Source organism: Calypte anna, chromosome 3, assembly GCF_003957555.1.
Source record: "Calypte anna isolate BGI_N300 chromosome 3, bCalAnn1_v1.p, whole genome shotgun sequence".
Classification (NCBI taxonomy): Eukaryota; Metazoa; Chordata; class Aves; order Apodiformes; family Trochilidae; genus Calypte; species Calypte anna.
In genome coordinates, this window is record NC_044246.1 from 19,316,551 (window position 1) to 19,343,466 (window position 26,916).

A 26,916-nucleotide genomic window follows, 5' to 3' on the forward strand; every position below is an offset into this window, starting at 1 on the left:
GCAGATCAGCTGAGGATCTGCACAGGTGCTTGCTCACTATCACAGCTTCCATCAACTTCCTCATCTTAAATGGGCTGACCACTATGGGTGCCCATAGCTCTGTAAGAGCAGAGGGAAGATAATCTGCTGGACTCCCAGTAAGGGCTCTGCTATCATGCTAACATTACCCAGCCTGGTCTCTACAAGAGCAGTGAATTTACTGCTTGGTGAGTTCTCTTTTTTTTTTTTTTTCTTTCTTCTTCCTTTTTTCTCCATTTCATCCTCCCTTGAAAAAGATTTCTGTTTAAGACATACAAAACCAGTGAAACAAGAAAAGCAAAGCCCACTGCTATAAAAAGGTAATGCATAAACTTTTGAACACGGAATAAAGAGAGTTACAAGGAAAGAGGTATAGGTATTAAAAAGGTGTAAACTTAGGCAAACCTAAGACTCTAACCATAGAAACTTTAAACTTATATCATCTTTAACGCTGCTTGCTTTCTCCTATTTGTAGCTTTCTAATTATATCTGAATTATTTTCCATGACAAGAAGGTTTTTAAGAGCAATTGAAATACCTTAATTTTAATAATTTTGGTACTATGGTATTTTGCTCCTTTTTACTTTACCCTTCATAATCCTTTGAATGCAAATGGAAATACTCATTGTCCTTTTTTAAAATTTTCATACTGGCAATCACTACACAAGTCAAATATGCTATGGACTTTTCCTCTGAAAACATTAATCTTGAAATTGCAATGCCACAGATAACAAACTACACATTGCATCTGCTTCATTTTGAAATGTCAAGTAACATACCAAAAATATGCTTGCAAAATTAATGAAAATACAGTGGGACATGGATTTAGCTATTGGTTTGTAAGGCAAAGTCAGAAATGTGTTATGCTTTGGAATGTAGTGGAAATAGTATTTCAACTAAAAATCAGTTATCATTCAATGTTCATAATCTGTACACAAAGTATAAATATTACTGCATTTGCCCTGTACACACTAAATTGCATGTATACATGCATGTATACAGCCAACATCCAAATGGAAGGTTAAAAACAAACAATACATATATGAAAATAATCCTCTCTCATAATCATTTATATTTGTTGCATATAATTCAAAGCATAAAATAATGACCCTCTGCACTGAAGAAAACAAACCTGGAATGTCAGTGTTGAGTATTATTAACAGCCCATAATGCAACATTTGGGACAATGCCATATTCATCCTTAGGGGGTCTGATGAAAAAGAAACTCAGTGGAGTTTCTGCCCAAGAGGAAATTTAACACAGCTATGTAGTTCTTCTAATAAAATGCTTTTTCAGTGTTAGGAAAAACATTAACTTTATAGCTGATGTTGCACACATACTTCAGGTGAAAAATGTACATACTATGAAAAGAATGAGGGTCACCACCTATTCCTATGATGTGAAAAGCTAGCTAGACTTGCTGTAGAATACTGTCATCTTTTATCTGATGTTTTTTTTTTCAGTAAACTCTTCCTGTGTACAGACTCAAGCTTCCTCACAATACATGCTTATGCTTAAAACTCACTTCCACAGCCACCCTAAATTTGGCATACTAGGGATAATTTTTACATCATTCCTTAAATTCCTGTAAAGACCTCTCCCAGCAGCAGCAGCAGCTTCTGCTTCAAACTCCAACAAGGTCTCTTTCTTTGCATGTTAGATTTATAAATATAGACTCTACTTCACAAAATGAAAACAAATTTTAAAACCCAAACAAATAAACAACAGCGAATGGAATAGTTTTCTGAAAACATGCTATATTCCTTTGCTTGTCTCCACGAGTTCACTACAACATTAAAGTTCTGGTAGCATTACTGCTGAAACACACTCGTAATGCAAATTTCTCGAACTCCTCAACCACTGAGATTCAAGGATGAGTATTTGCTGGACTTAGAAAACCTAGTAAATAATTTTGGTGGTTTGTTATTTTTTTTTTAATTAGAACACATTTCTTAGAAGAATATACTGAAGACTTCCCATGTTGATTGTTCATTTATTTGAAGAGGCATTATAAAATAAAATTACTTTACACAGGTATTTAATTTACAGCATATTAAAAATATCTCAATCCACTGCCCAGCTATATTTAGAAAAGCACATAGGTCACAGACACAAATACAGAAAAAGGACAGATTTAAGAAAACCCTTATTTTGAAACTAGTTTTAGACTAAGTTATAGAACAAATGTAATGGGAAAAACCTTCCAGTTTCTAGCAGTTTCTAACAAGTCATACACACAGTATAATAGGACATTAACTCCTTTTCCTGATTCACTGTCTTAATGAGATACCTTTCAAACACAAGCAGAGAGAATTACCACCAATTAATTTCTCCTACCTTCCTGTTGAGACCACCTGTTTTGTCATAATATCACTCTCTGTTTTCTACAGCAATTACATAGTTTAATACCCATGAGGGTTTTATGTCTGTCACACCATAGTAGTGATTTCTGTTGCTGTTTTCAAGTAGAACACTGTCTGGAGCTATTGTTCAGTGTTTTAGTATACATTCATAGCACACAGATGACTGGAAACAAAACCACAAATAAAGGCCTGTGCTTATCAAAGTAAGACTGAGAAGTATTTGTGTGCTTTGCAAATTTGTTTCATCATATAACAGGTAACAAACCTGGAAAGTACCTATAAAGACTGACATCAGCTGTATTCTTCTTTCACCGTTAGTATCAGGATACCCATCAAGTACTGGCTGATCAGGTCACCATTATTCAGTTTGCAATTTCCCAAATATATTTTTGAGTGACAATTACATGCAGTTTAATTTCAAAATAGTTCGAGTGTATCTTTTCCTTTACAAATACTGAGAATTGTTTATATAATTTGGAATTGCAGCAATAAAAACGTGAAAAATAACCAATGAGTTGCTACAAATGAAAACAACAGAAATAAATGCAGTTAAAACTTTAGTGCTTGTATTGAAAACTGCTGGGTTTGAATTGTGCAAGACTGATAAATTTGCAGATTAATATGGTCTGATTTCATTGAGCTCTGACCACACTTTGATGCATACATCTGCCAACTGAGTTTCAGTTTATGAATGAAACATAATAAAAAGTCAAAATAAAAAAGTGAGAAGGGTAATTTTTCATGAAGTTTGCTAATGCTCTGCTCTGAAGAGTAATGTATCAAATTATGTCAACTGAATACATGTTGGACCTGTGCTACTCAATGTAAAATACTCCCATTTTTATCTCCTGTAAATACTTCGCTTCTTCTAAAATTTGCAGGAAAGCTACAGCAAACTAAAACATGAGTAACATAACATGACAAGTTCTTAGGAGTTTTTCATCTATTTTGCAGTAATTTTTCTCACAGATGAGAGAGAATAAGTAATTTTTTTTAAGTAATTAATTTTTTTTTTAAGTAATTGCTTTGTTTCAGGCAGTGTTGAGATTTTTTATTTTTTTCCCTTTTTATTTTGTTGTTTCTTTTTTTAATGCGACTTCTGAAATTATATTCATTTAAGAGGGCATTTCTAGCAGTTAAGAGCCTGTAAATACAATCTGTAAAGAAACAAAGTCAAAGAGAAAGCATTCAAAGTTCTAAGATATTTGTTTAAAAACTTACGATAGTTTTGTGAAGTGCTGTTGGTGAATCATAACTTTTTGGTTGCCAGAATCTTAACTTTTTGGTTGCTATAACCATCATCAGCTGTATAAAGTATAGGAGCCATGCTGGAAAGTCCCTAGAAAGTGTTTAACCACTTGACTTCCATCCCAAATGGCAGTGATCCAAATGGAGTACAGAGGGAGAGAAGAGATGCATGACACCTGACAGTCCCAATTGCATATGCATCCAATCACCTGCTGAGTGTTGCAGCAGAACTATTGTCATCTTTGACGGGTGGTGTCCTCCAAGACTGATGACAGTGAGTTATCAACTCATCTGTGGGCTTTGCTAACAAGGATGAAGGAGGTAAGTACTTTGCCTTTTTTAATTTTGGATGGCATTTGTACAGTTGGTCTCATTTTCAGTATTCTGCAATGCCCACTCAATAAGAGTTTGAAAAATTCCAGGATTGGGTATAAAAATTAGATCTTTCAATTACACTGCTTTCTAATAGCAATACTTTTTGACATGGCAAAGCAGAGATATTTGAGTACTGACTGTGAGAGTACAATTCCAGTGACACTCAGTATTGTTACACAATGATTTTACATTGCTGTGAATTTTCATGTTCATGTCAATAAAAAAGACCTACTTAGAGAAAGAAGTCTAAGCCGGAAAAAAATGTAATTTTTTATTCCTTTTTTTTTTTCCATCTCAAATTGAGGTTTTGTATCTCCATAGAAGAGTTAGGGTATGAACAGATATTATGAATAGTAACAAACTGGCAAATGATATTCAGCAAAGAATCGAATTATATAATTGAACAAGCTACTGTTTCTAAGTCTCATGTCTGTAGTAAAGAAATTAGTGGAAACTATTGAGTGAAATTTGGGAGCATTTGGGTAAGTATGATAGATGAGGGAAGAGTCTGGCCCTTACAAAGCTGAGTTTTGGTTCACAAAGCTATTGAAGTTCTTTGAGGGGATCAGCAAGGCTGCAGATAGGGGAGACCTGGTTTATGGAATTATTTGGACTTGGGGAAATGAAGTATTTAAAGGAAACAGTTGGAGGGTAGGAGAGAATGTACCTCCATGAATTACAAAACTGCCTTAACAAAACAAACTGTAGGTGATGGGTTACTTCTCTCAGTGATGTGTGGCTATCAGTGCAGATCTGCAGACATTTGTCCCAGGCATATTCTGTTCAGTATTATTGCAGACATTTAGTGATGGGCATTGGGCAGTAAAGTGGCCAAGCTATTTGATAGTACTTTATTGTTCGGGATAATAGAAGCTTTCTGACTAGGAAGATGTACAAAAAGCTCCTCCCAAATTTAGTGACTAGTTAATAAATTAATAAATGGTGCATAACATAGAAATCGAAAGGACTTAAGAGTTAGATTGTGGAAGTAAGATATTATCTCCAGGAAAACATACTTCATAGTTACTTTAGTTGTCAAAGGAAATGTTAAGCATAATTAGGAAAGGAATGGAGCATGTAACAGTGTCAGTCATCCATGATTCTTCATAAATAAAAAAATACATGGTTTTCCTGCTTAACACTATTTAATTCTTGGCCTCACTGAAATATAGTACAATGGGAATGATTCAAAGAGGGCTAAACGTGAATGCAAAATGTATTTATGGCTTCAAAAGAATAAGTTCACAAATTAGAAGCATTAACATAAATGTATTAAATAGAAGTATCATCACTCTAACATAATATAAAAGGATCTGAATTTTATTTTTCTTTTTTGCGGGGGAGCAACTGATGGGAAATTTAGCTGTAGGAAGAACAGAGTAGTTCTGACAGAATAACTTTGAAACTAGACATGCATTGTACTCAGTATTAGTGCTAACAGAATCCCAAGGATTCTCTGGAGTGTTTTGCCCCTTTTACTCTTTTAATTGCCTTGTTAGAGGAAATGTTGCCAGCTAAGTACAATGGTGATCTTTTCAAATACGATGAGCCATAGTTGGACATGTCTTACTACAGGAAAAACAAGTCTGGTAAATTATATGATTCGGTAAGGAATAGTGGGAAAATAATTCTTCTGGATTTTCTCCTCAGAGTTTTCTGTGTCTTAAATCAGATCTTAAAATATTTAGGAAAATGTGTTAAACATTAACTTCAATGTTGTAAAAGTGATTGCTGGATATGTATTTTTCTCTGCAGAAGAGTTGCCCGTGTGTTCTGAACATTTCTTGCTGGCAAATCTAATGTGTCAAATTCTTTCGCAGCCTTAAAACATGCCACATATTTTGTTTTAAAATGTGTTTTTATTTCCTCCTGAAAAAATCTCAGTACTTGTAATCTTAAACCATGACGTGATCAGCCTCCATCATCAAATAAAATCATTTATATAGCATTAAAATTCATATTCTAGACCTACCTTTTCTGCTAACAATTCTCTGATCTTGCTTGCCTGGAGACGAAACTTCATTAACTGTGACTCCAGAGTTAAGCATCTCTCCTTCCAGTTTACAGTACCTTCTAGCTCTGAAAGTTCAGCCATATTTATGCTGGAAAATGAAAGGGAAAAAAATCACCAGGTCAAATTGATTCTGTATTTCATGAATAACTTTTTTAATATACATACTAAATTATTTAAAACAATTTTCTAGAATGCCCCTAAATTTTGCTCACGTACAACTTCATAAAAAGTAGTGAACATACATTAGCCTACAAAAGCCTTATCATAATTGGGGGATCTCTGAAATATGTGCTAATAATAATTAGGATTATCATAATTTAATTTCTTAAATTGTTTTGGCACTGCAGTTTTCTTTGATATGCAAAGATATATCACATAATCTTCAGTTAGTGTATATATTCTTTCTTACAGAGAAGTGAGTTTTTGCTAAGAAAATGTCTTTTATAGGTATATCTACCTGAGAGTGAGTAGCACATTCAGTTTTATGTGTGTTTAATGTTTAGTATATGAATCTTTAAAAAGTGTTTTAAAATTCTTATGCTTATTCAAATTGCCTTGATAATTTAATGCCCCCAGTGAGATGCAAGGGGGTTTATGGTTTCAAATGTAAAGGCAGATGTGCAAACAGTCCCCCAGTGGGTCCCCCACCTCAAAAATAATCTCTTTACATTATCTGCTCCAGATCTCAGGACATATCAATTCATGCACGCTTCAGGTTCAAATCTGTGCTTGAATCTACATTTAACTGCTCATGCCTTCTGGAAATTAAGCTCAATGGCCTTCTGGACAAGCACATCTGGAAAAACTATTCAAGATGAGAGCTGGCTCATAACAGTTTGAGTCTGAGAAGCCAAGAAAATCATCTGTGTGTAAGCAGAAGGACTGGGCTCTGTTGTATTCCAGCTATTTGTACACGGCTTAATAGAGAGTAAGTAGATGGCTGAATGTAACCATTCAGTTCAAGTAGTTCCTGTAGAAGCAAAGGCCCCGGACTTTGCAGGGCTCTCCGAACATGAAGATCTGGCTTTGAAAATAAAGCTTGAATTCCCCCTAAGTATTCAATTTATCTCCAAAATAACAAACAGCCATAAAAACACCATTCAGAGGAAGGCAGCTGGAAGTTCACAACAAACATAAAATTCCAAGTCGTAACTTTAGGCTGCATATTTGTCACCTTTGTCATGGACAATGTGACCCTGACAAGGAAAGGTAAGTAGCAATGCTTTTCAGTATGAAGAGAGAAGCTGGCACAGGAAAATCATGCATAATATAGATCTCTAAACTGCAGCTCCTGACTCAGCATGGGTTATTAATTAATGTCTTTGAGAGCCAAGGGCTCTCATAATGACTTCTCTTGCCCTTCAGAAGACTGGGATCACACACTCCCCTTCCTTCAGCTGTCAGGAGGCAGCCCCAAGCTCTCCCCAAGCTCTCATTAGCTGGAAGGGAAGAACCTATGGATTTATCTTTCCCACTGTTCCTGACACCAGGAATAAAAAAAGGCAAAGCATTGCAGGAAAGATCGAAGCCATGAGTAGGATTCCAAAAATTCCTTAACAATGCATTAATATTTTCTAGTTCTAAATTTTCAATAACTCAAATTAGTCTCATCATACTAAGCAAGTGGAAAACTCTTATTGTATCAAACCTTCCTTTCCTTTCACACACCCTAATTTTGTGTTCCTTTCATTCCTTATCGTCAGTTAGAAGGACAAAGTGGATCTCCATAATCACTCAGGGAAGGTAATTGCTCCATTTTTGACTCCTCTCCTCCCTTTCCCAACCCATCCCTTCCTCTCTCCCTCCCTATCTTCCTTCTCCCTCTCCATCTCCTCTCATCTCTTATCCCTCTCCTCTTTTTTCTCTTTTCTTGGTCCTGCAGGCTACGATTCAAGCTGTTGACCCTGAGGTTACAACCATCCCTATTCAGGAATCCTCCATTCAGGAATCCCCACGGAACCACTGGGATTTAAGCACATTATTAAAATAGTTTGCTGAGCTGATCCTACAACACCTGAATTCTACACTTGAACCACACAAACATTTCATCTGCAAGCTCTCTGGGTAACCTGTGTCTTTTACCATTTCCTTCTTTTAAGCTTGGCAGAAAACTCCCTGGACTGTCAGGGAACCAGCTTGCTCACTGCTGTCCTGTCCCTAATCCTCACTCTTCTCTCCTTTTACAGAGTCCTCACATTCAAAGAAGGAATGTGGCACTTCCAAGCAGCAGCTTCTCCTGCTTCAGAGAAGCAAAACTTTCAGCTGATTTGGAAAGAAAGCCTGGATTCTGCTCCCATAAGTAAAAGGAATGACAATGTCCTGTTAGTCTGTTTAGGACTTTTTATGTTGTTTTTCCTTTTGGGAATAATTACAGCTATATAAAATAGAGATTAACTCTAGCCAACATCTGGTTAACAGTAGGATATTACAGTGTTTGTGTCTGTAAAAACACAAATGGATCAAATAGTGAAAGAATTTTTGCTTTTTCATAGGGTGCAATATTACCGGGTGGAGTTAAAAATGTTTGTCTTTCAAGAGACAAAACATTTGAGTAGATGGATTTCTGGCAGCGAGCAATCGGTTCAGCCAAGTAGTTTCTCAATGTCCAACTAATTAATATTCCACTGTATAAACATTACAGATAAAAAGTTTGAAAATAACTGTTTTTCTTGTGGGATGTTTGTTAGACATTATAATAATATACTTCATATTTTCCAACAAGCCAATGGGTTCTGGAAATATTTACATAACACACTGTTTACAATTGCGGAGTGAATGATCTTGCTTTGAATCAATGACTTCCTGTTTCTCCTTTGACTTCCCAAGGGAGGAAAAAAATTAGTTCATCTCTCTTGGCTTAACAGAGTACTCTGAATCAGCAGTCGAACCTACACAGAGTCCTCTCCTTCTTCCTGCTCCAGTTCCATCATAAAGCTCTCCGTTTCTCCCCCAGACTTCAAAAATAAAATCTTTTGAAAAGTTGACTAAAAAAGTGCACATTAAAATGGTAAGTTTTAATTATGTCATCAAAAATTAATTGAGACAAGTTTGACAAGTTTGGAAAGATTAAATTCGTCTCTTTAATTTTTAAAGCTTATAAACTGCTTCATAGGCTTAGTGAAGTCAAAATGTCACATTCTCCCCAAAAGGGTTGATATAATTTCCTTTTCTTTGCCATCTGCTTGGAAATTAGCAAAACACATTTCAGGAGGAAGGTGGGAAGAATCTTCTTTTGAAGCACAAAAAAAAAGTACATATTCCTTAATGCACTGGCAGTGTTGTCTTCTGTTTTTAACAAAACATTGTGTTTAAATAAACACTTCATATTCTGTATGTCCTTTCTCTGCTGGAGAAATCTTCCCTCTGTCCTGTTTCAATAGGAGGGAGATTGCACACACAGTACATGGTGGGTTCCCTACACCCTCCTCCAATGTTCACCAGCCCAAATGGATTTTGACCACACCTCCCAAATTTCAGGCATCCACCCTTTTCACCCAAACTTGGCACTGTCATAAATTTTTGGAGCCATAAAGGTTGGACTGGAGAAAGGAAATGATGAGACACAAAGTGGACCTGTTTGGGAATCAAGGAAGTCATTCTCAGGTTTGTTGCTGGCCAGAGCCCTTATTCATGTTGAAACACTAGTAACTTTATTTTCCATTTGACTCATTTTACATAATTCTGTGCAAATAACTCTGACAAATCGTAGCCTAAGCTATTTAAAACTTCCTTCAAAATATGATTTATGAAAAGTTTTTCTGCTGCCTCCTAGGTATTGATGAGGCTGTTCCTGTGAAGCAACGCCTGAGCCAGGGCTCTCCCACTCCAGCACCGAGCGCAGACCTCCCCCCTTCCCGAGACCTCTCTTGATGTCAGGGGCCAGGCTGCCCCCTCCCAGCTCATGGCTTAGCCTCTGCTGGCCCAGCAGCTTCCCAGGGAAACGGCAGAACCGAACGGTGATGACAAATGTGTGTGGCAACCAGCATTAAAGCACATTTTATATCCTTTTCCCAACGACAGTAATTTTAAAGGTCGCACACAAGACATGAATGTTTCATTTTTACGTTAAATTTAAAAAATAACTTTGAAAGTTTGCTTTGTGTTTTTCTTGCTCATTCTTTTTGGGGCAGGAGGGATACAGCAATGGCACTGCCAACCGGACCAGAGGAGCCCGGGCCTTAAGGGACCTCAAGTGACCTAAAGCGACCGCAGCCCAGTCAGTCTCCTGCCGTGGGGACACCGCTTTACGAGCCCCCCCGAGGTACTGCAGTGACAACGCGGTGACCTAACACAACGTCACCCTCCACCGTGACGGCTCCGCATGACGCCATCCGACGCCCGTCGGGGCCGCCCGGGGGCACCGCGTCGCCCCCTCCCGCTGCCGGAGAGCGACACCCCGCAGCGGCGCTCCCGGAGCCGCCCCGCCGGGGGAGAGCCGGGGGCCGGTCCGGGCGCTGCGGGGTCCCGCTCGCAAAAAAGAAGGGAAGGGGGCAAAGAAAGGGAGGTCAAACCTGGCCGGCCGTGGCTCGCCGCGCTGCCGCCGTCCGGGCTGTGGGGGTGCAGAGCCGCGGCTGCCCGCGCCCCTCGGGCGCCCGCCCCACCATCCCCGCGGCGAGCGGCGCGGGCGCCTGAGCGACGGCCGCGACGGCCACTGAGGAGCGGGGTCCGCCCCGGCGGGGCGCCCGGGCGGGGCCTGCGTGGATCGGCGGCGGCGGGAGCGGGCGGGGGCCCTGCCTTGGAGGGGGGCGAGAGCCGCTCTGGGCCGGCATAGTGGTCCGGAGGATGTGGTGGGCTGCCTGCACCGTTGTCCGTTCGGTTCTGGTTTCAGACTGGAAGAGGGTAGATTTACGCTATAGGCGTTTGGAAGAAATTCTTCATAGAGGGTGGTGAGACTGGCACAGGTTGCCCAGGAAAGTTACGGCTGTCCCCCTCTCGGAAGTGTTCAGGGCCAGGTGGGATGGGGCTTTGAGCAGCCTGATCTAGTGAGAAGTGCTCCTGCCCATGCACGGGGGTTGGAACTGGGTGATCTTTAAGGTCCCTTAAAGAAGGAACGGAAAGTGGATGGGGTCTGGCTGGAGCCTTCGGGCTGCCCTCCCGAACCAGGGCATGGCTTGGGCTGTGTTGGAAAAGGCGGCTGGAGCCTTTCCAACTCTCTGGACAGTAGATCCAAGTCCAACCTCTGCCTCCTTTGTTGAGAGGGACAGCCTGCCTATAGCCCCTTCCCCATCCCAGTTTTCTAAGTTCCTTTACGAATTACTAGATCTTCCTCTTGATTTTTTGTGTCTTTCTGTAGGGAAGACTACAGGATGCATCCTCTTGTCCTGAAGTTCTTCAGCTCCAACCTTGGACCTTACGGCCATTTACATTTTAACTTTTGTGGCAAGTCATTTGTCAAGCGTAAACCTGAGGGCTGGAACCATGCAGTCACCGGGGCAACGGTGGGGATGTTATGGGATGAACAGGTCTGGCAGAGCTGCTGTGTCCAACAGGTAATGACACTCTGTGTTCCTTTGCTGTGATGAAGCAGCAGGTGCATGGGCTGATGAGTTGTGTTGGCAGCAGGCTCTTTATCCCCTCTGGTTGAAAACACCCCTCAGTACATCTCAGGAAACCATCCGTCTCAATCCCTTTCAAAAGACTGCCTGAAGGATTGAAAAGTATTTGGGAAGAGTAATTAATATGTTGCTTGGTTGACGCATACAGGCATCTTCTTCCTGTACACACTGATGGACTGAGACTTGGGTACTGTATTTTGTTTGAATTATGATTTAGAGAGCCAAAATGTTATACAGGCTCTCCTACTGCATAAACACGCTGCACTTTACCCTTCCTGGGTTTATTTCTAGCATAGGTGGTCAGAGTCATCTTATGTAAACTGCTCTTTGACAAATTGTCTGTGAGTCAGTGAAAGTGCAAGGTTTTTGTTTGGTTTTGTTTTTGTTTTTTTTTAAGAAAGGCCTTAGGTCTTTGAAGCTCAAATATTCCCTATCTGGTTATACACAGAATTACAGAATTTAATTTTTTCCTATTCGGTTCAGTGCAGCCTCCAATTTTCCACTCACAGTGACCTTAAAGTATCCAAAAAACTTCACTGTAACTGCTTCACTTTCTGGTACTTTCTGAAGTGCTTCAGGTATTTAAAAAAACACTTGTTTCTGAAAAAAATATTAAAAACATGATTGGTGTATATCAAGAAGTGAATTGTTTTCTCCCTGGTGCCTATTGGGCTTGTGTTCAAGCTACATGCAAAACAACTGAAAAAACCCCAAACTTTTAAAATTAAAAGAATAAAAATAATAATTTGGTTCCTAGCAGATGCTATACAACATGACTTTGTATTGGTGTTTAACGAAAACTTCGGGCATATAATTTTCTTGAGGAGTGACACATTCTCTCTAGATACAGCCAGGGCTGTGGAGTGTTCTAATTCTGAGCTCACTGAGCTAAAGCAAAGCATAGGCTATGTGAATGGCACGCCTGGACCGCAAGAGGGAGAGCAAAGCCTGCTCAGTAAGTGAGTGTTTCTTTCTGTTTGTTTTGTGGGTTGACATTTTCTTTGGCGTCAGATGATAAAAATGCTCTGCAGTCATGCAGCTCTCCATACTTGTACATAAAGAGGCTTGAAAAAATATTCTGAAAGAGGTAACAGGGATATTGAGGATTTTCTCTGAACTGCCCGTGGCTGAAAAGTATGTACAGGTGGCAAGAATTTGTATTCAGTTACTGAAGGAAATAAACTTGCTGATAGAACAGCTGGGACACATAGAAAATACACCTATGTTTAGTACTTAGATTGCAAGAGGGGAAAGCTGTAAATCTTCCAGGCAAATGTAGAAAACTGTTCTACACGTAAGCACAGTCTCAGGAAGACAGTTGATTCTCCTTGCTGTTGTCACTGATGGAAGTTACATAAATCTTGCAAATACGTGCAGAGAATGCAAAAATCAGATACACAGTACTCTGTAGAAGGAAACTGTAAGACTAGCTATTTACACCTTAGGATGATCATCTGCTAGCTGGCTCATAACAGAAGTAAACCAAAATCAAAGCATCATGAAATACTTGCCTAATATGAACTCTAAATAAAAGCCTCTATATGTGGACTAAAGATGCGTGGTTTTACCACAGTGTGAAGTCAGTACATAAGTGACTTTAATACAAGAAACTAAGTTCTGATTTTCTGGTTGTCTTAAACAATAACCTCATTTCTTTTAAAGAATTAGGAATAAGGTATTGCAAACTATCTACTCTAGAGCATGGAAACTAATATAAAAAATGCTACTAGCTCTGTTACAGATATGTTCAAGTCTTTATCAAACTTGCAACTAGAATGTAAATTTTTGGGGCTTATGAGTATGTAGAACATGATTCTGACATGCTGGATCAGAACCTTACCCCCAGCGTGACAAACTGAGCTTGTTCTTGTTTTCTTTCACATAAACATTTAAGTTTAGGTATTTTAGATTGGCATGTGTGCCTACAGTTGGAAAATATATTCCAGAAAATATCTTGTGATCCCAAAATCTTGGAATATATAGTGTCTTCTGTAAATTCATGTCTGTGTGGATACTTTAAAAAAGATGAGGTATGTACTTCAGATTTACAACAGAGGATGAGTTCCCATACTATTTGCAGTTGCAAAATGGTGATATAAATGAATAGATCATCTTCTGGTGCTGTTCATATTAAGTAAAAAGTGCTTGGTGTTTCATGGGGAAAAAAAAAACAAAACAGTTGTAAAGGTTGTATTTAGGTGGAGGAGGGGATAGTTCCTGTTCAATTAATGTTATTACCATGACACATCTTAAAATATTACTCTTTCAAGGCTATGTTTTGTCTTTCAGGGATAGAAAACTAGCCTCTTATCTAAATAGCCTCTAGTATCTGTGCTTTGGTGCCTTTGAATGGAAGAATCTACAATTATTTCGGTTATTAGTAAAGGATTTTTCTGCAGAAAGAAAAACACTGGGAGAAGGTCTGCAGCTTCCCTTTAAAAGCACAAATTCTTTTTGATTGTTTGGCGCCGCACAGTGGTAAAATTCTATATTGCTCTACATAGTAAATTTTTGAGAGTTTTCAGATTATAATCTCATCCTTTCCATCTGAAATAAATTAAAAAATAAAATATTCTGTATATATAATGTATATAGGCCTTATAGACTATATACTATATATAGGCTGGTGAAAGGACTCGAGCACAGACCCTATGAGGAGAGGCTGAGGGAGCTGGGGCTGTACACCCTGAGGAAGAGGATGCTCAGGGGAGACCTCATCACTCTCTACAACTCCCTGAAAGGAGGCTGTAGCCAGGTGGGGGTTGGTCTCTTTTCCCAGACGACTTTCAACAAGACAAGAGGGCACGATCTTAAGTTGTGCCAGGGGAAGTTTAGGTTGGATATTAGAAAGAATTTCTTTACGGAGAGAATGATCAGACATTGGAATGGGCTGCCCAGGGAAGTAGTGGATTCTCCGTCCCTGGAGATATTTAAAAAGAGACTGGATGTGGCACTCAGTGCCATGGTCTAGCAACCGCAACGGTGGTTCAAGGGTTGGACTTGATCTCTGAGGTCCCTTCCAACCCAGCCAGTTCTATGATTCTGATTCTGTAACAGCATGGATTAGAATATTTCCTTCAAGAGGGGTTTTCACTAGGGGATGTTGATTTGTCAGTAGTGTAAAGTCTGTAAACATAAACTCACTCCTTAAAAAACAAAACAAAACAAAAATAAAAAAGAAACCACAAAGCAAAACTGAAACCAAACCAAACCAAACAAAAAATGAAAACACCTCTGATGGATTTCAGAAACTTGCTGAGACATCCCAATAAAAATGGCTCTACTCAGTCAGACCCAGGATTCATCTAGCTTGGTGTCTAGTCACTTGACAGCCAACCTCAGCCAGTACCCAGGAAAGTTGTCATTTCCCCAGAATACTGTCCCAGTCTGCAGGTGCTTTGTGGTTCAGGGACTTTGTGAGCCAGAAATTTTGCATTTTGAAACATATTGGTTTCTTACCCCTCCTCCCCCCTCCCCCCTCTTTTTATTTTTTTTTTCCCCCTTCATTTCCCTCCTACCCCCACGATCTAGTCCAGCTGTGTTTGAACAAATGGAGTTTTCAAGATATAAGACACACAAAGATGATGAGCTCTATAGTTGAAATATCAAATTGTGTTTTGGATGAACCATCTTGTTTAATTTGATGCCTGTTAACTCTTGTACGGTGAAAAATTATAGGAGGCATTTCTGTTGTATTCAGTTTCAGTAGTTTCAGATTGAAGGTACTACACTCTCAAATGGCTTCCCATTCTCTTTCTACCTATGGCCATAATTCTTAACCCTACCTCCCTCCCACCTTTGGCAGCCCTACGATGTTCTTTTTGTCTAGGGATGAGCACAGCACACAGTGCTCAAGGTGCAGGTGGGAGTGGCATTAAGATGCTTTTTATTTTGTTTGTTATTGTCTTCCTAGCAATTTTTTGGTCTGTGCAAGATCTCTGCTTTTAGACACATAGCAGAGCACAGCCGTAATTCAAGGGTCTGTTATTCCTTACCACCAGAACAGAAATTATGAAGACAGGGTGATTTAGCTGCTTTTCGAGGTAGTTAAGCCTAATCACCCATCCCTGGTGAGATGCTTAGAGGAGGTATAGTGTGTGTTTTAGCGTGAGCTAGTTCTAAATAAGTTATTTTGGATACTGGAAACGTGGTACGCTTGGAGACCAGAGTCTGTGGGTCTTACACGCTACTGTTTCATTTCTTGAGGTGAAGTTTTGCTTTACACTGTGCTACAAAGTGTGGATTCAGGTGTTGCTTTCAGCTCCCTGGCACTGTTTCATCCTCTAACTGGAAAAACTTGGGGACAGTAAAGCACTTTTTGAAAAGAGAAAGTTGCTGTAAAGTTATCCCTCACGTTACAGAAAATGAGATGGAATATGCTGAAAATGGTTCACCTTAAATAGGGAAACCTGTAGGAAGAGGAGCACACGGAGTGTAGAATGTGCAAGTATTGAACTGAGCACAAGGAACTGGGGGCAGAGCTTAGCTTGTTGGAGACTTTCCTTAAACTAGGTGAGGATGCATTCCTTGATTTATCTGGAAGGTTGAATCACATATGAGCATTCAGTCTTACTTTGAGATGGAGATAGGCAAGCATTTTAAAGTGGGTCACTGTGACACATTGTGCCCAGTAATAGTGCCAGTTTTCTAGAAATGGGTGAACACAAGGTGCAGGTAAATTCAACCAACAGAGAAAACCCTCAAATTATTTTCCACGTGTTTTGATACAGAACCTTTTCTCAGGTTCCTTTTACCATTACGATATGAGAGTCAGAAGGTGCTGTGAAACTTAGGTGTAAAGGGGAATCCAGGAGTTTGGTTGAAAGTCCTGAAAGGACTAATGGACTCCTGCTGCTTTAGATTGCCAAGATGATTCTGCTGGGGGAAAGTCAAGTGGCAAGGGATGTTTTTTATTATATTTTCCACCTTTTCCATAGGAAAATCAAACCTTCCTTAAACTCTAATGGAAACATGACTTCTGTGTTCAGCTGGCATTTTACCACAACCGCTTTTGCAATAACCATTTTATCAGGTGCAAGGTTTCCCTTTTAATAGATACAGCTCATGGGCTGGGGATAACAACTCCACTTGGTAGACTGCAGCTTGCAACAGACTTGTTACTTAAATTATAAAAGGCTTGTCAGATTTGTGAAAGGTATGTGACATGAATGTTGATCACTTAACAAAACTAACCCTGTTCTGGCTAAAAATTGAACGCTTATGAACCAGAAAGCGACTTTTTGATTGTTTCTGTTAATTACCTAGCAGTTTAGGTACATATTATCTTTTGTTTAAAAAAAGTATTTCCCAAAGACACCCGGCTGCCCGCTGCGGCCTCTGACGCTGAGGAGGACGCTCCGAGGCCGGCGCAGGGAGAGGCCCGTGCGGCGGGAGCGGCGGCTGAACCCCTGCGGGCGCCGGGCAGCCGCGCCGCCTCCCCCGGGTAGCAACACGCCGGTCAGCCCCGGCGGGAGGAGAAGCCCGAGCCCGCTGCCGGGGTTCGGCCGTGCCGGGGGCGGGGAACAACCCAGGAGCGGCCCCCTCGTCCTGGTTGGCCGCGGGTGGCTCCGGCCCTCTCGGGGCGGGACGTGGTTCCGGTGTGGCGGCGAATACTGCGAAGGGAAGAGGTGCGGGTGGGTGAGTGTTCCCTCAGGTGAGGGGCGGGATGGGTTCTCCTCGTGTTTTCCTTTCTCCTCCGCCCTCACTCACTGCCGTGCCGCAGTCTCCATGCAGCCGGCCCTGTGTCCGGATGCAGACCTCCCGCTGCCCGGGCCGCGCTGCAGCCCATCGCGAGGCCCCCGGGGAGAGCGCCTGAGGAGGCGAGGCGGCCCGGCGCGGCGCGGCCCGGCCCGGCGGTGCGCTGGGAGCTGCTGTGGGGCTCCTCGCTATTTGGGCCGATTCAGTCAGTCAGGGAGAGCGTGAAGCAATAGCATGGCCGCGGGGCCTGGCTGCATCTTTCTCTGGGGCGTTGTAAGCCGGGCTCTTGTCCGCCCAAGGCGGCACTGCCGGGTTTCTTATGCTGCCTGGGCACCGGCGGGATGGTGGGGTGCTGCCGCGGGGTGCCCGCTGCCCGGGGGAAAGGGTGAGACACCCCCTCTCTCCCCCTTCGTTTTAGAATTAAATAAAAGGAGTTGTGGCTTTTTGATCACTATCCACTGGGACGAGGTAACAGATCGGGGGATATTATCACTGCGTACAAGTACGTGAAGGGGGGGGTGCAGAGCAAGATGGAGCCGGGCTCTTGACAAGGACGAGAGGCAGCGGGGACAGGCTGAAACGCATGAGGGTCCCTCTGGACATCAGGAAGCAGCAGGCGTGGTGTGAAGGGGGCAGAGGACTAGCGCAGGTTGTCCAGAGAGGCTGCGAATGCTCACATGCTTGGAAACGTTCAGCGGGCCCCTGGGCGGGGTCCTGGGTGACTGGCTTTAGGTGCCCTGCTGGGGCAAAAGGATTGGACCAAGTAACATCCAGAAGTCCTGTCCAACCCCAGCTGCTTCTGTGCTGACGACCTTCTAAGTCAGTGAAGCTGTAGTGCACACTAAATTGCCATTACCTTAAAGAAGGAAATTGCTTTTTGTGACATCCATTATGGTGAAACTGGTTGGTACGTGCTAAAGTGACATAGCTGCTTTGCTGTGCAGTTCTAACTTTACATTAACAGAGGTTAAATGAGTTGTGGACCATAAAACAGAGCAAAAGTGATTTTGTGGGGTAACTGCCATGCTTCTGCATGGTATTTTCAAACTCTGATCCAGGGCCACAACAAGTGCAGTAAAAACTCCAGTGAGAGTTTCTCAGTCATCCAGTAAATCCTGAAATCCTGTTTTCTATGTCTTTCATCATGTTCCATTAAGTCTGGGTGAGTTTAGGACAAAATACTTGAAATAGTTGAAGCTGATAATCTTGGAAAAAAATAGCAAAGATCATGCAATAAAGAGTATTTCAGGACAGTCAGAAGACTATTATCATAGGAAGTGTTTGTTGTTACATTTTTTATTGACCTGTTGCCTTTGACTTTTTTGGGTTTGCTTGTTTTGTTGTTGTTTTTTTTTAGCAGGTATCTTAGTCAGCTAAAATGGTTTTGAAGAAGAAGAAGAAGGAAATTCAGGTAGATGCATTCCTTCTTGATCAGCAGCAGCTTGAAAAACTTCAGAGTAAGTTGGGTGTTTTTCCTGAACTAATGTGTAATGTGTTTTTCTGTTAGAAATTGTTACTGAAATTAATTTGTTTCTTTCTTGTATTTCCAGTGATTTTGTTGTTTGGGTTTTCAGTGTTTGCTCTTTTTGTGGTTTGTTTTTGTTTTTAATGATTAAAAGAATCCTTTAGAGTACCATGTCCTTGGTTTGAAAGCTCTTTGCTTTGTTTTATCATTGGTGTGAAGGTGGTAGAGGGTCCTACTTGTGATTCCACTTGCAGGCCTGTCATCCAGTGCTACCTGAATTACTGACCTTAACAGAATCATAGAATAGAATCATGGAATCATCATGGTTGGAAAGGAACTTCAAGATCCAGTCCAACCATCAGTCCTACACCACTAAATCATGGCCCAAAGTGCCACATTTACCCATTTTTGGAATACCCCCAGGGACAGCAACTTCACTGCCTTCCTGGGCAGCCTGTTCCAGTGATTCACCACTCTTTCAGTGAAGAATTTTTTCCTGATATCTAATTGGAACCTTCCCTAGCACAACTTGAAACTATTTCCTCTTGTCCTATCACTGGTCACTAGGGAGAAGAGGCCAACACCTGCCTCACCACAGCCTCCTTTCAGGTAGGGGTAGCAATAAGGTCTCCCCTCAGTCTCCTCCAGGCTAAAGAGTCCCAGCTCATTCAGCCTCTCCTCATAAGACCTGTTCTCAATAGGTGAGATAACACTGAATTTCAAAGAATCACAAAATGATTTGGATTAGAAGGGGGATCTCTGGTGATCATCTTGAGTGTATTTTCCCATTTTTTGTATTTTCTGTAGCTGATTAAAAAATACTGTTCAAAGGTGGGTTTGGGTTTATTTTGAGATAAACTTTTGGTGATTTTTGCTTAAAAAAACTCCAGCAAACAAACCTGAGCAAACTCCAGCAAACAAATATGAGATTTGTATAATGATGCTACTATGAGGTGCTCCTTGTCTTCTAGTCAGTAGTGATGAGGCCATACCTGGAGTGCTGCATCCACTCCTGTGCTCCCCAGTGCATGAGCAATACAGACTGGAGAAAGTTTAGCAAAGGTCCAATAAGGTGATGAAGGTTCTGGAGCATCCCTCCAGGAAGTGAGGAAGGGCTGAGAGAGGTGGGGCTCTGCAGCCTGGTGAGGAGAATGCTCGGGGGAACTTAGTGTGCCACATTCCTGGGCAGCCTGCTCCAGGTGATGCTATCTGAGCAATGGGTTTGGACCATACGAGCTTCAGAGGTCCCTTCCAGCTTCAGCCCTGCTGCAGTTTGGTGAAACTCAGCTTCATGTGACTATTATGTTGCAGTGAAACTTTCATCTCATTTGTTAGGGAAAAAAAGTGGTTGTTGTAAGGTGACTGAAGGGATTGTGGCACCAAAACATTTACTGGAACAGTAAATTAATCCTAAATTAATTAGGATTAATTAATTAATTGTTAAAGACCTAACAATCTGCAATTTCTTATTATATAAACTGTGTATTGTTTATACTGCTTATTGTAATTTTTTTCTGAAAAGATACTCTGCTTCCAAATTTAGGGTTTTCAAAGGCTGAAGAACAAAACCTGGCATCTCTGCTTCTGCACTGTGCACAGCTGAGCAGTGGCATCCAACAGATCCAGTGTATTAAACAAGTAAGACTCCACTGCTGCTAGTGTGTTTTGGTAACTGACAGTGTGTCATGTGCTGGTAATGACAAATACAATTCTAAAATAAACTCCATAGTGTCTTAAACATTCCTGGGAACAGGTAAAAGGCAGTTGTTACTGCTGCACGTGCATTAGGTGGAAATGTCGTCCTAGAACTTACATTAGAGCTACAGTTGATACCAACTTGTTTTTATTTTATATGTATTTATTTTTAATATCAGAGTTGTTCTTGGAATGTTGATTAAATAGCTGGAACTCAGCAGGATATGGTAAACAGAGGATAGTTTAGCACAATATACTTGGATTGAGAGGGAATTCTGCCTCCTGATGATGAGAGTGTATCCAAAGTTATTGTTGATCATGTGTTCTGTTGATTATAGATTATGCCATTGTTAAAGAAGATGGATCAGAACTCCGCATGTGATCCCATGGTTAAAGCTTGTTTGGATATTTTGGGAGAAAAATATTTTTCACTGGGTGTAAAGAATCCCTTGAAAAAAGTATTAGCAAGGTAAAAAAATTAATGCTAAGCCTTTTCTTTTTTCCCCCCAAATGCTCTCCTTACCTAGAAGTTTAATTGCTGAAAATCTGTGATACTAATGTGTGAATATGTACTACTTTTCTTTTTTGCTTAATTAAAAATATATAAATAATGCAATATATCACTGCATAAATAACTTCAATGTGAATTATTGTTTTGATCTGTTTAATTACTGGAAAGACAACATAGTGTGTAATTAGCACTTTGAATTTTAAAGTCCAGTAGTAAAGTAGAAATTTAAGATACTTCTTAAAAGTATTTTAAAAGAATCTCAACTTTGACTATGTAAAGAGAAGGCTGCTCAGGGGAATCATGACTAAACTCTGGTTTCTTGTGCCTATTCTTATTGCAAATGTTTGGTTTGTTTTTTTTTTCCTGTTGCATTTCCTTGGTGAGTTTATTGCAGCCTTAACATTTTTGACATCCAGTGCTTAGCTGCCTCCATTGCTACGTCTGAAAACATTTTTTGTCCCAGTGAGAAAATCAGGGCTTCCAAACCTCTGTTTGGTTACACACCAGAGCTTTATATCCCTTTGACAGGTTTTCTAGCTTCTGCAAAATTAGAACCTGTGTGTTTAGTTTAAAACAAAAGATGTTTTCATGCAGGAAGAAACATGTGTCTGTTACTGGAGCTTTAGCTGAAAGTCTCTGACTTTAGCCAAGTGTGCATTCAACAGTTTAGTGTGAGCTCACTGATTGCCCTGTTTCTTACTGTTTCAGTTCACTGAACAGTCTTCCTGAAGAGTTTATAACATTAGCTGTACAGAGCTTTATGTGCTGCCTTAGGGAAGAACTGAAAACCACAGATATATATTTGTACAGAAAAGTGCTGGACAACCTTGTTTCCTGCTTGGAGGACTTCAGTTTGGGTATGATGACATTGAGTTTGTTGTCTTCTGTTTTTGTTTGCTCAGCATTGGTTTGCATGGTGATGTGGCACCTAGTAGTAATGTTTACATCTTTATCTGTGTAAAATACACACAACTGGCTAATATTCACTAGTTAAAATGTATTTTTTGTCGTTTAGGTAGAGCAACTATTAAGAACCTGCTTGAAGAAGGTAAAATTACATTTATAGTACAATCAGTTCCACTGTAGCTTATTTGGGGGAGGGTTTTGTGTGAAGTCACATGAAGTAGGCATAAAGGTCTCTCATATCTGATTTTCTCCTGGTTAATTTTTAATAACTAATAGCCTCATGTGATACTTTTTGGTCAGATTTTCCTTTGATTTGTACCTTTAATTTCCAAGGGTCAATCTTGCTTTGTTGAACAGCCCTAAATACAAATCTGGAAAGGTACCAGTGAGTGATTCTTAAAGGGCTGAGGACATTGATGCTACTTTATATGAAGTATTTTTTGTCATGTGCCATGGTCTGGTAACCGCAGTGGTAGTGGATTAAGGGTTAGACTTGATGATCTAAGAGGTCCTTTCCAATCTGTCTGATTCCATGTGCCTCATGATGAAGCTGGATGTGTTAACACTACTCTGTTAACAACCAGTCTTGGCTATAGCAAGCCCAGGGCTGCTGTGGCTGTAATTTTGTTTGTCAATTATTTGGCAGAAGTCTTATCTGCTGGTAATATGGGATAACCTGACATACTCTGCTCTCACCATGCGAATACTGTTCACAGCTTTGTGTGGACCTTTTATGGGTGCTCTGTCTTTAGCTTTTGGTAATTTCAGCTTTTCATTGAGGAACTGAAACTCTTAATACCTCATAGGATTAGGCCAAGGGGGTTGGAAACTCTCATTTTGTACCAGGTTGTTGCAAACCGGCTTCAGCTTCTGCTTTATCATGGCATCTTTGGATCTGCACTGTAATTTCAGTTTAATTTGTTTATGGAGTGGAAGAAAACTACATGCACAACTGTTTATTGTGTCTGGATATGATGTGTATGTGTGAGTGCTTTGCTGCAATTTTTTATGTTCTATTTCTCTTTTAAATAAATTCATACCATAATTATTTTCCATAGTTCTTCAGTTTCTGCAGAAGTCAATACTTGACATACAGGAAGAAAACAGGCAAGTGAATTCAATATAAGCTGTATTTTATCTGTTTTTTGTTCACTCTTGCAAGATAGTCTAGTATAGTTTGGAATATCACTGTAGTCATACACTGATGAAAGATGGGAATATCATTTTACAATGATACATGTTTTAAATAAAAACTGATGATGAGTGTCTTGTTTGTGGCTATACAGTGATATGAGAGGAAAGGAGGGAAATCAGAGCCTGCAATATTTAAGACACCCATACTCTTAGAGCTACCAGTTTTAAAGGAGGCCTTTGCGTTGTGGTTTTGCTATCTGTACTGTGACTGAACACTGTAATTAATAGATACACTTATTAAAATCCGGGTAGAGTAATACTCTTCCATTTTCTACTAGTGTTTAATTCAGTGTGGATATTCTGTTTAGTCTGTCACAGCAGTGACGTAAAGGTGCTTAATGGAGTGTTTTGTACATGACAAGTTTATGTGTTGTCTGTTTCTGTGTTAGAGGAAAGACAATCAGAAATATTCTTTGTGAGTGGATAAACACCTTAAAAATGGTGAAGGAGCAGCATTGTGTTCTGTTGATCTTTTTTGAAAGTTTCTAGAGAAGTTCAGCTCTGCTCATGCAGAATCAAATGAGTGAAAATTTGTCACAGGAACCTGCAGAAACTGTAGTAGAATTTTTCATTATGTTCATTAATTTTATTTTAAAGAACTGTCCCTTACTTTGCTTCTTGTTTTCCTGTAGTTACATATCTGGTCTATTCAGACAGTAGATTTGGTTTTACTGTTAATTCTGTCTGAAGTTGGAAGCATGTAGTTCTAGAGAAAATGAAGAGTTGTTTTAATTTCCTTCGTGTATGTGTGTCTGAATGTTGTCTTTTTTCCACAGAAAGAATCATGGAAATCATGTTGTTCAGACTCAGTTGATGCATGATTTACTGATAGCCATTAAGGTTTCAATGATGCTTGTACAAAAATTGCACGAAAATATCCAGGGAAGTCTTTGGAAACACCATGAGTCTTTTATTTGGCAAAGTATGTGTAATTTACTGGAAAGCTCCACAAACTTCCTAGTGGATGGTAAGTCTAGTAACATTCAAACCCAAATATTTTTATTAAGTCAGTCCTGTTGTATTTGTAGTACAGAAAATGAGTTTACCTTGAATGGAAATTGAACTGCAGGAGGTCTTTCAGCCACCTATGGTTTGTGGTGGCTTTGGAGTATTTGGAGTAGTTTTGGAGTATAGAGTTGAAGTTGTCCTACTAAAAAAAACAAGGTAAATGCTGCTACTAATAATTTGTAAACTAACAGAAGTAATTTTGAGACTCACTGAATGTCTGTGCCTACCAGAATTTTGTATATATATATATATATATATATACACGAATTACACTGTCAGAACTGTTTATTGGTGGACTATAACTGAGTACAGTAATACTGTACAGATATTTTTGTACATTAGAATTAAATATAAATGGCATTAGGCTCTACCAAAGTCCTCCTTGTCTTACTGGACAGTTCTTTATTTTGTATTTGTTAAAAGGTATGAATAATTTCCTATTACACTAGAGTATAAATTTGTTAGTACTTTCTATCCAGGTGGACACTACAGATTTGTGATTGTACAACTACAAGTAGTCTAGGAAAATTCAATACCATCTTGATAATTTTGATACATGGTTCTAGCACACAGTGTTTGCTGCACTTTAATGTAAAATATCTTTCTCTGCTTTGTAGCAACTCTCCTGCAAACTGTTCAGACTACCTCAGGACTGGCTGTTATTCTATTTACTAAAGCTATGTATGAACCAGTTGAAGAATTACCTTCTTTGGTAAGTGTACTTCTTTGCTAAAACCTGTTAAATGGTATAGTGTTGTTAATCATTGCTACCAGTGTTGAGGCTTTGCTGATCTGACTAACAGGACTTGAACCTCTGTGAGCCTTTTGCTGGAGTGTACATCCTTTATTCTTTCCTTGCTGTATGAAATAATACACCTGGGGTTTGAATTCGAGAAAAACAGTGTGGAAGAAATCTTTTCAGATCTTCAGAGCTCAAAATATGTTTTCTCCTGTGCTGAGGTAATGCAATGGGTGCTGTTTTGTTATTGCAGATCAGTGACTTGCTTCTTGGGTCAATAAAACACGCAGGTGTCCCAGCGTGGTTTGTGAGTAACTGTGGGGCTCTGTGTGCTGAGCACCTCCCTGACTCTGTCCGGCTCTTCCTTTGCCATGGAGCACTGGCCATGCTGGAATGGAAGAATGGCAGCATGGGGGAAAACGGAGAGAAACTGTTATTAGATATTGCATCAGTCTTGTTGTCTTTGAGTTCAGAGTAAGTCTGTCTTCTGATTTTTATTGTTTCATGTTTGGGAGGATGGGTTTGATATCTTTACTTGTATTTTTGCCCAGCTTGTATGGTCCTGGTGAAATATCTCTTTGATGTTTTCAATATAATGATTCTTTCTGCCAAAGATACAACAAGAAGATGTTGCATCTTTCTAATATATTCAGAATTACTCTGACTTTGAAAAGTCCAGTGTCTTGAATAATGCATAGACAGCTCTAAGTTTCAATTTTCTCTTGCATGCTAAAATTAAATATTGATTTTCCGAAGTGTAATTAATTTAGAAAGTACCTGGTGGTAAGGTGTGGCAGACTTAGTTGTTATGTAAAGAGATCAACTTTATTATTACCTCATATACTTTTAAAAGTGCAGAGGAGAACAGTGTGCCAATGAGTGAAATACTTTAAGCAAAATGAGTTTTAATTTTTTTTTTCTGGTAGCAGGCACTGACTGCTTGCATCTAATGGATTACCAGCACTATCGGACTGGAGACTAAATGTGTATTTAGTTCATCCTTTGTTCGGGCTATGGAAGTCCATTTTGTAATTTTGTTTTTGCTTATATGGTACTCAGTTTTCATGATTCTATATAGCAACGAAAACTTCTTATATTTTCAAGAAGTGTGCAGTAACATAATGCTGCTCAAATATTAGCGTGTGAATACAATTTATTTATTTTTTTTTTTTTTAATAGCAAGTGTAGTGACTGGTCAGGTTTCTTTCCCCTGTGTTTAGGGGTTTTAGCTGTGACCAATTAATGACATGTCAGATAACTAAATGCACTCAGTGCAACATCTGGTTCATCTCCTTTTTGTGTTAGTTTCTTTTCTTCAAGGAGTGGTGTCTCCTTGTCTGTTTTAGTGTGAGGTGAAAATAAAAAAAATATTTTGGGAAGGAATTGACAAATGCAAATAATGAACTGTTTTGTTTGTTCTTTTTGAAGGCTAAAAGAATCCAGTATGGCAGCTTCTTTGTCTAGAACCCTTGCTATCTGGACTAATTCAGCAGTGGCTGCCCTTGTTTCAGGCTCTCCAAATCTGAAAGCCAAACTTAATGGGAACTCAGATGTAGCTGGGAAGCTGCTGGAATACATTTATACACACTGGGAACACCCTGTGGATGCTGTTAGACACCAAACCAAATTGATATTCAGGAATCTTCTTCAGATACACCGAAACACCATTACTGGATCAAATGAAAAATCAGACCCATTCTTTGCAGGGCTGATAAAGCGTTTGCTGAGCTTGGAATGGCACGTCAAAGGGAAATACACTTCTCTTGGCTGTCTGGTGGAGTGTGTGGGCACAGAGAACATACTACAGTTGGACAGAACTATTCCAGTGCAAGTCTTGGATGTGATGAATGATCAGTCTCTTGCACCCTATGCTAGTGATCTTTTGGAAACCATGTTTACAAATCACAAAGCCCATTTTGCTTTGTGTTTTCAAGAAAGCACCTGGATTGACCAGTGGCATGATATCTGGGTTTCTCCTCTTCTACAAATACTATGTGAAGGGAACCAAGACCAAACGACCTACATAATAGATTACTATTTACCAAAATTGCTCAGATGTAGCCCTGATAGTCTGAGCTACATGATTACAATTCTCCAGGCTTCTGCAGATGCTAATCTAGGTAAGAAAA

General features: G+C 39.9%; 2 protein-coding genes across 3 annotated transcripts in view; one reads left to right on the forward strand and one right to left on the reverse strand.

Moving 5' to 3' along the window:
• PLEKHH2 (pleckstrin homology, MyTH4 and FERM domain containing H2) overlaps positions 1–10,572 on the reverse strand; it is a 54,921-nt gene extending 44,349 nt beyond the window's left edge. For both annotated transcript variants that reach the window (XM_030446832.1, XM_030446831.1), the window contains exons 1-2: positions 10,529–10,572; positions 5,976–6,105 (exon numbers count right to left, since the gene is read on the reverse strand). In XM_030446832.1, the coding sequence (XP_030302692.1) occupies positions 5,976–6,098 (123 nt within the window). In that variant the 5' untranslated portion in view covers positions 6,099–6,105; positions 10,529–10,572. The remainder of the gene's footprint in view (positions 1–5,975; positions 6,106–10,528) is intronic.
• A 6,568-nt stretch (positions 10,573–17,140) lies between these two features.
• Positions 17,141–26,916, forward strand: part of THADA (THADA armadillo repeat containing) — a 160,043-nt gene continuing 150,267 nt past the window's right edge. The window contains exons 1-11 of the mRNA XM_030448466.1: positions 17,141–17,209; positions 18,630–18,726; positions 20,278–20,372; positions 20,768–20,898; positions 21,649–21,797; positions 21,956–21,988; positions 22,905–22,957; positions 23,821–24,007; positions 24,666–24,760; positions 25,041–25,261; positions 26,216–26,907. Of these exons, the coding sequence (XP_030304326.1) occupies positions 18,648–18,726; positions 20,278–20,372; positions 20,768–20,898; positions 21,649–21,797; positions 21,956–21,988; positions 22,905–22,957; positions 23,821–24,007; positions 24,666–24,760; positions 25,041–25,261; positions 26,216–26,907 (1,735 nt within the window). The 5' untranslated portion in view covers positions 17,141–17,209; positions 18,630–18,647. The remainder of the gene's footprint in view (positions 17,210–18,629; positions 18,727–20,277; positions 20,373–20,767; positions 20,899–21,648; positions 21,798–21,955; positions 21,989–22,904; positions 22,958–23,820; positions 24,008–24,665; positions 24,761–25,040; positions 25,262–26,215; positions 26,908–26,916) is intronic.